The sequence below is a fragment of the Odocoileus virginianus genome, chromosome 27, assembly GCF_023699985.2.
Source record: "Odocoileus virginianus isolate 20LAN1187 ecotype Illinois chromosome 27, Ovbor_1.2, whole genome shotgun sequence".
In the NCBI taxonomy this organism is placed as follows: Eukaryota; Metazoa; Chordata; class Mammalia; order Artiodactyla; family Cervidae; genus Odocoileus; species Odocoileus virginianus.
This window is the reverse complement of record NC_069700.1, coordinates 28,179,800-28,193,839: the sequence shown is the minus strand read 5'-3', so window position 1 is coordinate 28,193,839 and position 14,040 is coordinate 28,179,800. Positions and strand designations below refer to the sequence as shown.

General features: G+C 57.3%; 1 protein-coding gene across 3 annotated transcripts in view; it reads right to left on the bottom strand.

Annotated features, from left to right (window-relative positions):
- Positions 1–530: 530 nt before the first annotated feature.
- TFEB (transcription factor EB) overlaps positions 531–14,040 on the bottom strand; it is a 48,376-nt gene continuing 34,866 nt past the window's right edge. For all 3 annotated transcript variants that reach the window (XM_020886999.2, XM_070456453.1, XM_070456454.1), the window contains exons 2-9: positions 7,496–7,721; positions 7,153–7,407; positions 6,540–6,617; positions 4,523–4,643; positions 4,374–4,430; positions 3,590–3,665; positions 2,629–2,776; positions 531–1,634 (exon numbers count right to left, since the gene is read on the bottom strand). In XM_020886999.2, the coding sequence (XP_020742658.2) occupies positions 1,146–1,634; positions 2,629–2,776; positions 3,590–3,665; positions 4,374–4,430; positions 4,523–4,643; positions 6,540–6,617; positions 7,153–7,407; positions 7,496–7,705 (1,434 nt within the window). In that variant the 5' untranslated portion in view covers positions 7,706–7,721 and the 3' untranslated portion in view covers positions 531–1,145. The remainder of the gene's footprint in view (positions 1,635–2,628; positions 2,777–3,589; positions 3,666–4,373; positions 4,431–4,522; positions 4,644–6,539; positions 6,618–7,152; positions 7,408–7,495; positions 7,722–14,040) is intronic.

Below are 14,040 nucleotides of genomic sequence, written 5' to 3'. Positions count from 1 at the left end.
CCAAACTGTAGTTCACACGGGTCCCTCTTTCCCTTAATCCACAGGGCAGAGCCCCTTATAACCTAGGGAGCTTGTCCTGGGCCTTGCCCCCACAGAGCAGGCAGCCCACCTATGGAGAGGAGAGAACTGGGGGTGGGGACAGGAGAAACATGCCCACAGTCCTCGGCCCACAGTGCCCAGGAGCAGTAGACTTGGTTTCCAAGCAACGGGGTCTCCCAGTCACCCTGCTCGGCCAACTCAAGCCTCAGCTGCAGGTGTGAGACCGGCGGGGCGGCAGCGCCACCTTGTGGCCGCGGGGAGGGACACAGCCCCCAGCAGCACCCAAGACCCCTAAGTGAGGCTACATCTCTAGCTTCCGAGGGGGCCCTGCTAGAGAGCTGGGGGGTTCCAGGCGATGGACTCAGTCCCTTCTGTCTGTATCTCCCATCGCGGATCCCCTTCGGGGGCATTGTAACTGTGAGCCCATTGGGTTGACTCCTCCCCAGTTCTGTTGGCCCCCAGACCACCCCCAAAGAGACAGGACAAGCCAGTACAAAGCACAGTGTTTACTAAAGGCACAAAGTGGGGAACCTCGAGGGGAGCTGCTCTTCCAGCAGTGACCCCACATTCTAGCTTGAACCCAGCGCCCCCTCTTCTGGCCACCCCCGCCCTCACACCACTGGGAGGAGAGCTGTTAGCACCAAAGGGGGGTGGGGGGCCCCACCTGTGGGTGGGGGAGTGCCAGAGAGGCAGGCCTGGGCACCCCTGGACCAGTCCATGCCTCCGAGAAGGAACTTCTGGACCCCTGGCTCCAACGGGTCCTCCTTCACTGGTGGGGGGGCCAGGCGCGAAGGTAAGATGTCTTCTTACCCCCAGCACACCCTGTCCCCCTCTGCGGCACCCCCTCACCTTGCCCTCGTGATTTCATCTCTAGGAGGGGCTGGGCTGCAGGCCTATTCCTGCCTGGCCCGGTGAAGAGGGCTGCCCCCGGGCGGGGGGCTTCCAACCCACGGGCTGCCAAGCGGGCTCTATGTCCACACGGGGTGGGGGGGCCAACAGGAGGAGTGAGGCCGGGCAGGGGCTCCTTCACACACAAGTGCCGCCTGAGGGTGGGGGGGCGGTGGTCCTGGCCCTCCCAGCCCCCAGGCCCGCCCCTGTCGCCCAGGTCACAGCACGTCGCCCTCCTCCATACTGAAGCTGCTCCTGCGGCTGCTGGCCTTGGAGGCCTCAGGGGACATGGTGGAAAAGAGGGGGTCGGAGGCCAGCGGGAGCAGGGAGTCGTCTAGGAGCATGAGGTCCAGATCTTTCTTGGACAGGTCGGGGAACGGGGAGGCATGCTCTGGGCCCAGAGGTTCGGGGTAGCCCGGAGGCCCTTCGTTGCCCCCGCCCCCAAAGCTCAGGTTGTGGCTGAAGTCCAGGTGGTGGAATGGGGACGGTGGCTGGGGCGGCTGGGCTGGAGGGGGCAGCGGGGCCTGCGGGGGCAGAGCTGGCAGTGGCTCGGGGTCGGGGACCTCGGCCCCCAATAGCAGGGCCTCCCCCGGGCCCTCCTCACTGGGCAGCTCCTGCTTCACCACCTGCTGGGCCAGCTCGGCCATGTTCATGCCAGAGGGCGAGGTGGTGGGCAGGCCGTGCACCCGAGCCTGCATCTCCAGCTCCTGCGGGCAGGACAGACAGAGGCTGGAGGCGCCCACCCCTGGGAACCTGCTGCCACCCACCCCAGCCCCCGCTGCTGCCCTTGACCCTCCCTTTGTGACACCCAAGACGGCAAAATATCTCAGCTGGGAGCAAGTATAGGGTAGCTCTAGAGTCTTTACCAGCGTGTTTTCCAGCTACAAGTCGCAACTCATTAGTGGGTTGGGAAACCACTACAGTTGAGTCTTGACCAGCTCTCTTTCTGTTTTTTTTTTTTAATTGAAATAGACTTGCCTAGACTAGACTAGACTAGAAATTATCAGAATGCATCACATCTATTAAGGATGAGGGTTCTTTCATGAAACTTTGATTTTTTTTTTTCACTTTGAGCTGACTATGTGTGCTGGATTGCAATGTGAATCGTATTATCTACCATAAGAAATAGAAAATCTTTGAAGCTGCAGTCCAATCGCCCTTTATATAGGTGACCAGTGTCAGGCCCAAAGAAGACAAAAGGCCTTCAACAACAGAGCCAGGACTAGATGGCTCTAGGTGGTAGCATACACTTTCCCAAGCCTTTGTTCTTTCTCTTGCTCACTGTGGGCACTCCCTGCCAAGTAATTCCAGCTCTCTGCCTCCCACAGAGGTAGGTTTACCCTTTCCTGCCCCCCTTGTGGGGGCAAGCACATGCATCAATGCAAGCACGTGCATTGATCAAGGAAATGTGAGCAGAAGGGGCCCTAACAGTGACATGGGACAGCTCTAGATGTGCCTGTCCACCAGCCTGGATCCTAAAATGAGAGTCTTGCAGAGCAGACCCTCCAGCTGACATCTGCTGCTTAAAGTTGCTGGGGATTGTTTGTTACCCAACAATAACATCCTGATACGTCCTCCCTCCCCATGGGGATCATCCCTCCATCTCCAATTGCAGAAGTGTAAGCACTGCCCCTGGGGTCAGGACTCAGGCCAGAGGTCAGGAGTCAAGCTACCCAAGAGGACCAGGTGCAAGGCCCAGACCTGGATACGGAGCCAGAGCTGCTTGTTGGTCATCTCCAGGCGCCGAGAATGGTTCTCCAGCTCCCGGGACTTCTGCAAGTCCTTCTGCATCCTCCGGATGTAGTCGACAGAGGCCTTGAGGATGGTGCCCTTGTTCCAGCGCACGTCCCTGCAGGCCAGGCAGAATCAGAGGCTCATGCTCAGAGGAGGGGGCAAGGATTTGCCAGGAGCTTCGTGGGTGGACGTAAAACCCTGCTGTGGTTTCAGAGTTGATGTCGCCTGTCCCAACTTTGCCCCAGGCCCCAGACCTGACCAACCCCTATTTACGGAGGAAGCCAATCTCCATCTGCAAATGGGCCCTCCCAAGTGACTGTGGTGCCACCACCCACCTCGTTAATCCCAAGTGAAAGGGTTAGTAGCTCAGACTCTTTGCGACCCCATGGACTGTAGCCTGCCAGGCATCTCTGTCCATGGGATTTCCCAGGCAAGAACACTGGAGTGGGTAGCTGTTCCCTTCTCCAGGTGATCTTCCTGACCCAGGGAGGGAACCCATTCTCCTGCATTGCAATCCCAGGAACCAGGCAATTCAGAGCAGCCTCCTTCCCCAGGCCTCCCATTTCTGCCACCAAAACCCACACCTGTTCTCGGCCCTCACGACTCCTGTCCCCAGACCACCTCTGCACCACCGACTCCTGTCCCCAGACCACCTCTGCACCAGTCTGGTGGCCTCAGCAAACTTTCCTAGCATGACTCTTCCTCCAGGAAGCCCCCCGACCCCACCCTTACTTCTGGGACCTGGACTCCTCCTTCCTGTCTTGAGCCTTTCTTAGTTGGGAGATGGAAGGTTCTTCTTTTCCCAAACATGATAAGATCTTTAAGAAGCAAAAGGAGATTTTCTTCCCATCCCTTCCCCCTGGCAACCAGCAGATAATACCTGTGAGCTGCTGCCCTCCCCTCCCCTTCCTCCAGGAAATCCACTCACAAGTCATTGGCCTTAGGGATCAGCATGCCCAGCTCCTTGATGCGGTCATTGATATTGAACCTCCGTCGCCTCTCAACTAGAAGTAACAAATTTCAGGGGAAACAATTAGGGAGATGAGGACCCCACCTGGGGAGAAGGGTCCAGCCCAAGGAGGGATGCCTTAGTCCTTCTGGGAAGGAACAGATGACCACTACATGGGCGAAGAGCCAACTCATTGCAAAGACCCTGGGAAAGACTGAGAGCAGAGGAGAAGGGGAAGACAGAGGACAAGATTGTTGGATGGCATCTCTGACTCAATGGACATGAGTTTGAGCAAGCTCTGGGTGATGGTGAAGGACAGGGAAGCCTGGCGTGCTGCAGGCCATGGGGTCTCAAAGAGTCGGACACGACTGAGCAACTGAATCACCACCCCCACAGCCAAATAGGGTGTCTGTGCGGGTGGGGGGTTAGGGGCAGGCCAGACATGATTAAGGAGGGGAAGACCTAGCAGACAAGGCTGCCTGGAGACGCCTCTCTCCACTGCTCAGAACCTCCACGCCCTAGAGAAAACAGTCTGATAAACTCATTCCCTCTGAAGTTCTGGGAATTTCATGAATATCTCTTCCCTGGAGCGCCTCTCTCCCCTACCTCCTAGCAAGGACTGGTGGGAAGAGACTGAATCCAGTCACGCCAATGCCAGGATTTTAAGGCCTCATGTAAGGAATCCTTCCTAGAAGCTGCAGGTCAGAGAGTAGCTTTGGAGCCAGCCCAGGTGAGAGGAAGAGGAGGGGCAGGGGAGACTCACTGAGGTTGTGATTGTCTTTCTTCTGCCGCTCCTTGGCCAGGGCCCGGCTCTCAGCATCTGGAGAACAGGAGAGGAGAGCTGGGAGGGGAGGCGCTGGGGAGACCCAGCCGGGATGGGGGGCACGCCGCTGGGAGGCAGCGGGGCGGTACCTGTGAGTTCACGCTTCTGCGTCAGGTCGGCTGGGCAGGAGCTGCTGGTGACGCCCACCAGGGAGGCGGTGACCTGGGGGTCCCCACTGTACACATTCAGGTGACTGCTGGACAGGGGCAGCTGCAGGAAGAGGCGGGGAAGAAGGCTCGGTGAGCGGGCCCCGTTCTGCGGGGCGGTGTCCCCAGGGCCCATCGCCCCAGCAACAGCAATTCCCCGGGACAGCCGGGGAGGCCGCGCTGGGGTCAGAGTCCAGGCAGAGTCCAGAGCTGAAGAAGAGGTGGGCCCTGCCCTCAGCGAGCAGCCAGCCAGTGCTGCCGGAAAGCGGCGGGAGGGGAGATAGGGCCTGTGGAAGCCTGGGGGGGGGGGGGGGGGGGGAGGCACCTAATCTGGAGTTTCTGGAAGGTTTCCAGAGGGCATGGTGAGGAAGGGCAATGCAGGCTGGGGGTGGCTGAGCAGAGAAGCCAGCCAGGAGGAGCTGCTGGAGTGCAAAGCGCGAGGTGGGCGATGCTGGGGGACCTGGGAGGGCAGCTTCCACTTGCAGAGACCCTGGCGCTTGGTGACAGGCAGCCACTGAGGGGTTAAATGGGGGCCCCACAGGAACAGATCTGAGCTCTGGAAAGATCTCCCACCACGCGTGCACGAAAAGCAAAATCACAGGCCCAGAACCCTGCAGGGTACAGGGGGAACCACTGACAGAGCCAGACGCTGTGCCCTGCCCTCTCTCCTCCCAGCCCTCCACGGCCCGCTGGCAGCAGCAGGCTTCCCATCCTGCTGAGCCACCGGGCACTGGTCCCAGGGCAGCGGTCATGGAGGACTGACTCCCTGACTCCCCACAGTGTCGAGGGCCGGGGCCCCAAGGGCGGGAGTGAGCAGCTAAGGTTCATGGAACTCCAAAAAAAGGGGAGAAGATGCCCCAGTCTCACCTGCTCAGTGTAAATACCTGCCCCCCGTTGCACAGAACTCGCCCCCAGTGTTTGGCCTTATCTAATTTGCCCACCATCCTGTGGGTAGAAGGCACCATCCCCAGGGGTTCAGAACAGTTAAGGGACTTCCCAGATCACAGCCAAAGACAGCCGTCTAGATTCTAAGCCTGGCCCTTCCCACCCACCCCGGGACCTGTGGGGGAAGCCTGGACCATGAATGAGGCTAAGAGGCTGCTGGAGGCAGGGGACCAAGCAGGCCGGATAGCACTTCTGCCTCAGAGGGAGGGGCACAGGCCTGTGCTCACTGACCCCAGGCTTAGTAGAGGTGTGTGCGTGTGTGTGAGTGGCTCAGTCATGTCCAACTCTTCGGGAACCCATGGATTGTGGCCCACCAGGCTCCTCTGTCCATGGGATTCTCCAGGCAAGAATACTGGAGTGGGTAGCCATTCCCTTCTCCAGGGCATTTTCACAACCCAGGGATGGAACTCAGGTCTTCTGCATCGCAGGCATATTCTTTACCGTCTGAGCCGCCAGCCAAGCCCTTGGTCGAGGAGTGAAAGTCACTCAGTTGTGTCCGATTCTTTGCAATCCCATGGGCTATATGGTCCATGGAATTCTCCAGACCAGAATACTGGAGTGGGTAGCTAGCTATTCCCTTCTCCAGGGGATCTTCCCAGCCTAGGAACTGAACCCAGGTCTCCTGCATTGCAGGCGGATTCTTTACCAGGTAGAGGAGAGGAGCCCCATATCCCAAAGGAACTCATCTACTCCAGGCCTTCCTGGAGCCACACTGCTCCCCTCAGCACCAGTGCCTGCCCCCTTGCCCCCATCCTAACTCGGGCAGCCTTCCCCAGACACCCCTCCCCGCTGAAGCCCCACCACGCACACAGGCTAAGGGACATGTCTCTGGATGCACAATTCTGCCGGGCCTGGCCCTCATCACATGGTTGGGTGGAGGTGACTCTCATCTCTGCAGCGAGACACCATCTCCGCCCAGGTGACGACCCTGTCTCTAGTTCTCTCCTGGGTCACAGCTCTTGGGGGGCCTCTGCCCCTCCCCCTAACACACCCGCCCTGCCCTGGCCAGCAGTACCGTGTTGGGCATCTGAGTTTCAGGATTGATGAAGCCCAGGACATCGTCCAGACACATAATGTTGTCAATGACATCAAACTGAAACAGAAAAAAAAAAAAAGGTCCCTTTGTGGGAGAAGGCACTTGGAGAAAGGCAGAGGGGAAGGGGTACTGGACAGCCACTGACCTGAGGGACCCTGGAGCCCACACCCCACCACTCATCTGGGGATAAGGAGACAGGCCCAGAGAGACGATGCACTGTCCGGGTTCCCCAGGCCCCAAGGCCCAGGTTAGGGCTCTTCCTAGGGAGCCAGGTTGCCCAGGGAGATTGCTTTATACCTTCTGTCAGGACATGGCTTTGCAGGTGTGCTGGGCATTCCGGTATGAGTCTCTTGTTTCTTCCTAGCAGAGCTTTCCGAACTAGGGATGATGTTTCTCCTGGGAGACTGGGGCTCCCTGAGGGTAGGGCTGTGTCCCCTCAGACTGGGGCTCCCTGAGGGAAGGGCTGTGTCTCCCCTCAGACCGGGGCTCCCTGAGGGCAGTGCCTTGCCTCTGCCGTTAGACTAGGTGCCTCGGGAGCAAGCACAGGGCCCCAGCTCCGCGGGTGGCAGGCACGGGCCAGCTCCTCACTCACCTCCCGCTCGGGGTTGGAGCCGATGTGCAGCATGGCCATGGGGCTGTTGGGAGCACTGTTGCCGGCTGAGGATGACAACACATGTGCGGGCCGCACGCCTGGGGAGGCGGCTGGCAGGGGCTTTGGGGAGCCCTGGGCGGGGCTGATGTGGGCGGCAAACTTGTTCCCGTAGGTCTCAGACAAGTACTCCCGCACCTTCTGGTCCCGGGACTGCTGCAGGTGGTAGGAGGTGGGGTTCTCCAGGTAGGACTGCACCTGGGAGAGTGGGGAGGAGGCAAAAGGCTGGAGCTCGGAGGGACTGGGGCAGGGGCTGGAGGGGACCGGCCTGAGCCCCAGGCCTCACCTTCAGCACCTCCCCGGGCACTGGCGGCGGAGACTGGAAGTGGACGGGGGTGTTGATGGCCGGGGTGGGCGGCCCCCCCAGCTGCTGCTGCTGCTGCTGCTGCTGCTGCATGTAATGCATGACGGCCTGCTGCTGCATGCGCTCCCGCTGCTCCTCCTGCTGTGCCTGCTCCCGCATGAGCTGCATGCGGAGCCCGATCCGCGACGCCATGGCAGCTGCCGGCTCCCTGCGGACAGGAACGGGCAGGGCAGTGAGGCGGGGGGGGGGCCCTGCAACTTACACGGGGTCTCGGGACTTCCCTGGCGGTCCAGGGCTGAGGACTCCGAGCTTCCGCTGCAGGGGGCCTGGGTTCAATCCCTGGTCTGGGAACTGTGTTCAGTCGCTTCAGTCGTGTCTGACTCCGTGCGAACCCATGGACTGTACCCCACCAGGCTCCTCTGTCCATGGGGATTCTCCAGGTAAGCATACTGGAGTGGGTTGCCATGCCCCCCTCCAGGGTGTCTTTCCGACCCAGGGATCGAACCCATGTCTCTAACATCTCCTGTGACTTCCCTGGTAGTCCAGTGCTTAGGACTCCACGCTTCCACTGCAGGGGTCCCAGGTTCAGTCCCTGGTCTGGGAACTAAGATCCCGCAAACTGCACGTGCGGCCAAACACAAACACAAAACAACAACAAAAACAAGCCAAACAGACTGCAGGGGCTCGTGGGGAAAAGACCAGGACAAAGGTGACCACATTTCACAGGAGCGGGAGGCGGGGGTGGGAGATCTGCTCAAGGTCACTGAGCAAGTGGATGGAAAAGCCAAGACTTAAATCCAAGTCTGCTGGTTTCTTGGGCCAGAGATTCGTCCATGCTCCCCTCATTTGTTCTAGTAGGTCAGCCCCCCAAACTTGGAGTCAGTCTTGACCCCTTTCTCTCTCTCATGCCACCTGGTAAGCCTGGTGGCATGACCTCAGATACATCCTCCTCTGCTCCCGCCTCGCTGCCCCCAGGGTGGGCCCAGGCTCTGCCATGCCTTACCTGGCTTCCTGACGGCGCCTCCTAACCTCCTGCTGGCCCCACGACATTCTACTTGCAACTCGATAATTAGCGGGATCCTGTTACAACCTAAGTTAGAGACTGTCTCTCTTTCGGCTCAGAACTCTCCTTGGTTCCCATTTCTCTCCGCGTAAAAGCCAAAGTCCTTCCCATAAAAAGCCCTCACTGATCTGTCCCCACCTGATGGTCTCTGGTGACCCCATCAACCTCCTACGCTCCTCCCTGTTCCACCTGTTCCAGCCACACCTAATGCCTCAAACACACCAGGCATGTTTCCTGCCTCAGGGCCTTTGCACCTGAGCTTCCCGCTGCCTGGGGTGCCCATCCCCCGATGCCACCATGGCTCTCTCCTTCACCCCCACCGCTCAAGCGTGTCACCTCCTACCCTAATATTTAACACTGCAAAACCAGCACCCCCACCCCCGACTCTATGCCCCTTCCCTGTTGTATGTTTCTCCATGGCACTTATCACCATCTTAAATATTACGCATTTTTGCTTAGTTATTTCAAATCATCCTCTATCTCTCTCTCAGCAGGAATGCAAACTCCCCCCAGGGCAGGCATTTTGTCTGTCTTGTTCAGTGCTGTGCCTCAGGCCTCTACAAATGTATACAGGGAATGTTTACTATTTATGAACCAGCACTGAGCCAGCTGTAGGCCCTGAGATCATGGCATCTACAGTCCAGCAAGTGAGAAAGGCAAGTCCCTGGGTCCCTGTAACCCTGCACAGAGACGGGCGCTTCGGGGCACCTCGTCCTCCCTGGGCGCAGCGAGGGCACTTGGTAAACTGAGTAGGTAAGTGGTAGATCAGCACACGACTGGTGGGTCAGCTGCAGTGTAGACCAGAGGCCAGAGCTGCACCCCAAGGTCCTCAGAAGGAGACCCAGGCCTCGGGGGGTGACAAAGGAAAGCAGTACAGGCTGACATGTTCTGCTGAGTGCCAGACATCAGACTACGTTGGCATTAGAGGAAGGTCCTGGTAAATACAGGCTTCCCAGGTGGCGCTAGTGGTAAAGAACCCACCTGCCAATGCAGGAGACATGGGTTCGATCCCTGTGTTGGGAAGATCCCCTGGAGAAGGAAATGGCACCCCACTCCGGTATTCTTGCCTGGAAAATTCCGTAGGCAGAGGAGCCTGGTGGGCTGCAACCCATGGGGCCGCAAAGAGTCAGAGACAACAGAGCGACTGAGAACACACTGGCAAATATTCAGTGAAAATCACCAGATCAGGGAACTGATAATAATCTGCATCCTATCTGAGCATTCACTGTGTGCTGGGCAGGGTTCCAGACACTTTCACCTCAAACAGCCCCCTCTGGTAGCTCTGGTTATTATTCTGCTCCTGCAGATGAGGAGAGACAGTGGCACAGGGAGGCTAAGTATGCTGCAGCGGGAACGGAGCCGGGACCCAATGCCAGTCTGGCCCCCCAGCCCGTTGTGGGTTGGGGTGGGGGTTCTGCAGACCATCATGTCTCCGTGTAGAGCTGGGAAGCTGTTTGTCCCAGGTTGCACGTCTGGTTGATCCAGGGCCAGGAATGGAGCCCCAGCCACCTGACCCCAGGCCAGGGCTCCATCTAACCACCCTGCAGCCTGCCCTATAATGTGGAGAGGCTCCATCCACCTTGAGGGCTGAGTAGTCAGTGGACATTACCTCATCTCCCTTCCTTGATTTTCTGCCCCCTTAGGCTAGGAATTCCTGAAGAGGCTGCCTCAGCCCCAGGGGTCTCTGGCCAGCTCCCAACAGGACAGTAGCATGGAGAAAGGGGCAGACACCCCCCTTCTCCGCCCTCCTCCTTCCTGTGGCAGGGACACAGCCGTCCTGTGCTCCCACAGAGGGGTGGCCTGTCTTTGGGCCTCCTCCCCAACTACAGCCTTGCAGACCTCATGGGCTCTGACCCCAGCCCACTCCCCTCACAGCTGCACCCCTGCCTGCTCACACAAGCAGTGAGCAGGAACAATCTGACTTCAGTTGGCCCCAGCGGGCGGCGAGGCGATGCAGACACTGGGCCTGGCAGTGCCAGCCGGCCCCGGGGGGACTTGGGGAGAACAAGCCCCTTGTTTCTCTGACAAAGGGCTGGGTGAGAACCTGGGCTCGGGCCCCGGCTAAGCCTCTCACTGGCTGTGCCAGCCTCAGTTTGCTCATTTGTAAAATGGATGCAGGAAACCCTGCCCGCTCCCCTCCACCCGGACTCACATGGGGTCTGAGAGAGCCTCAGGGAGAGGATGCTGAATTGCAAACTGCAAGGTGTCTGCATATCAGAGGGTGTCCAACGCCATAGCCTGTCCCCTGTCCTCGGACAGAGGGTGGCTCCCCCATCTCCACCCCCACTGCCAAAGCTGTCACCACCCCCCCACAGAGCTGCTGCCACTCGCTGAGTCCCAGCCCCATCCTCTGCTCACTCCACCTCCCCGCCTGGGTTGCTCTGGGTGTGGTGTGGCTCGGTGGGATGGGTGTTGAGCTTAGGGTGGGACTTGAGGGGTGAGGGAATCCAAGGGCAGACGGGGTGGTCCCGGAGAGGGCACAGATGGTAGTGGCTCTCATTGCCTCCAGGCTCCCCTCCCCAGCAAGCCCCAAAGCACACTTGCTCACTCAGTGCCTATGGGCCACTCACAGCCTCCCTGGTGCCCAGTCTGGTCAGGAGGGACTGAGAGGAGGGACACGGGAAGTCCAAAATGCCCCAGACCCTCCCCAACATCTGACCACAGACCTGCCAGGCCTGGAAAGGCTCCACCGTGCGTAACCCGGTAACACCGGGAGCCTGCCGCTAAGCTGTGTCCGTGTTCTAGTTTAGCTGTGACCAAAATGGGCTTCTCTGTCCAACAGAGGCAGCCAAAGTGCCTGCTCTGCCCGTACTGGCTGGGTGATGTCGGGAAAGCCACTCAACCTTGGTTTCTTCCCTGGGGAAAATGGAGCCAGTGATGGCAGCTGCCTCATGGGCTTGTTGTGAGGATTCTAGGAGACACGGCGAGTGTGCAGAGCTCACCTCACAGCCCTGTGTGCATCAGTCACTCAGTCGTGACCCCATGGACTGCAGCCTGCCAGGCTCCTCGGTCCATGGGATTCTCCAGGCAAGAATCCTGGAGTGGGTTGCCATTTCCTTCTTCAGGCTAACAGCCCTTAGGCATTCGATAGTGGGTGGATCCTGGCTCCTCTCTGAAGCAGTGCCCTTCTCTGGTCAGGGGCCAGAGGTGGTTTCACACCAGCCTGTGTGGGGTCTCGCTTGTCAGTCATTTACACCTTAGTATGAACAGCTGGTCAGAACCTTTCCCAAGGAAAGATGTGGACAGAGGGAGGGGAAAGATGGGGAGAGATCAGTGAGGAGAGGCAAGTAGAAAGAGGGTCCCAAGACAGGAAGGTCTCAGGTATCAGGAAGAAGATCTCAAAGACACAGCATTGAGTGGACAAATCAAACTGCAGAATAAAATGTACAGCCAGAGCCCGCTGAGGCAGGAAATAAATAAATGTGTAGAAAAGACTGGAAGAATCAGGATGCTTCCTGAATGCCTACTAATGGTCAGGGCTACGCTAGGTGCTTTTCAAATATTAACTCATCTGTTCTTCACAACAACCCGAGTTAGTGACTACTAGTATTGCCCTCAATTTCAGGGAGAAACTGAGGCACAGAAAGGTGAAGTCACTGGTCCAAAGTCACATATCTGATAAGTAGCAAGATGGCGATTTGAACCAGGCAGCCTGATTCACAGCCGCTATTCTTTATGTACTCATCTGGGCCCCCAACATCCAAACTGTTCGCTGTGGTTACCTCCGGGGAAGAGCAGTGGGGTGGGAGGGGCAAAGAGGGGTTCTTAGAGTTTCTCATCCCACTTTCGAAGCAGCTAACTTTTAGGATTATGAAGACGTGCTACTTGTACGATTCTTGTGTGTGTGTGTGTGTGTGTGTGTGTGTGTGTGTGTGGTCACACCACGAGGCATGCAGGATCCCAAGTCCCTGACCAGGGGTCAAACTCGCACCCTTAGCCATGGAAGCACAGATTTCTATCCACTGGACCACCAAGGAAGTCTCTGTTGTGATTCTTTAAAAACAAGGGGAAAGGGAGTAAGGCAGCTTCTAGGGGTTTGTGAGGAGCCCCACCGGCTTCCAATCACGTCCAAAGGTGGGATTCCCCAGGTCCACCTGGAATCTGGCCCAAGCCCTGCCTTGCTCAGTGAGGTGGTCATTAGGCCAGCTGAGGACCCTGGGTGAGGACACTGAGTGGCCTCCGGAAGCACAGGTCAGGGTCAGAAGCCACATGCCAGCACCCAGGGCCCAACTCAGCTTCCCCTACAGCCCCCGACACCAGCCTCCGGAGGGGATGTGACCTTCATAGGGGGCCCCCCAAACAGCCCTGAGCTGAGGCACGTCCCTTCAGTTGCGTGCAGGGCCTGAACTGCCTTGGGGACGTTTCCTCCTTCCAGGCGATCTTTTAAAAAATATGAGCAGGAAGCAGAAAACGCATAGAGACTCAAGAGCCAGCAACTCCATTCCTAAGTGTCTGCCCAGCAGAACAGCATCCCAGTGGCCACCAGAGGACACGGACTAGAATGTTCACAGCTGCGCTATAGATAGTGGCCAAAACTGGACGCCACTCAAATGTCCATCAACAGGAAGATGGATAAAGAGGTGATATCTCCATGCCCTGGAATGCTGCTTAGCGATGGGAGAGAACCAACTGTTGCTAAACACAACTCAGATGACTCACAGACGTAACGGTGAACAAAAGAAGCCAAACAGGCACATACAGTGATTGATATACGTACGGTTCAGAAGCGGGTAAAACAAATCTTTTATGTTAGAATCCAGGATCCTGGTTACCCTTGGGGGGAGTGATGGGGAGGTGACACAGGACAGCTTGGGGTGGGGGCTGGGAGGACTAGGAATGTTCTGTAATTTGATGCAGGTATTGGTGACATGGGAGGATCGAGTTTATGAAAATGCATCCAGATGCTCACTCAACAATTTGCACACTTTTCTCTAAGTGTGTCATACTTTCACTAAAATTTTACAGAAGAATGAGGGCAGACCTTAAAGAATGTAAAAGAAGTGTTGAACAAATTACCCTTCCCCTCCCCCACCCAAGTGTGACTATGACTTTAAAATGCCTTTGGTACCAGGCAGCTTCAACACCACTGCCGAAGGGTAGCTTGGTATCAAAGCCTTTAAAAATATCAAAGCCTTTAAAAATATCCACTAGCTCAAAGAAGAAGTTCAAATACAGAAAAGGCTTTTATGCATAAAGATGTCCATCACATTCTATAGAGAAAAATAAAAAATAATCTCAATGTCCAGCAATAGGATGGTTAAATTATGTTACGTTCTGGAATTCTCTGGGGGTCCCACTCTGGGTTAGGACTCTGCACTTTCACTGCTAAGGACCCAGGTTCCCAGGTTCAATCCCTGGTTGGGGAACTAATATCCCACAAGACACAGGATCAAAAAAAAAAAAAAAAAAGGTTGTGATCCTCCTCATGGAATGTTGTGTTTATAATAAGTAACACCAGGGATAT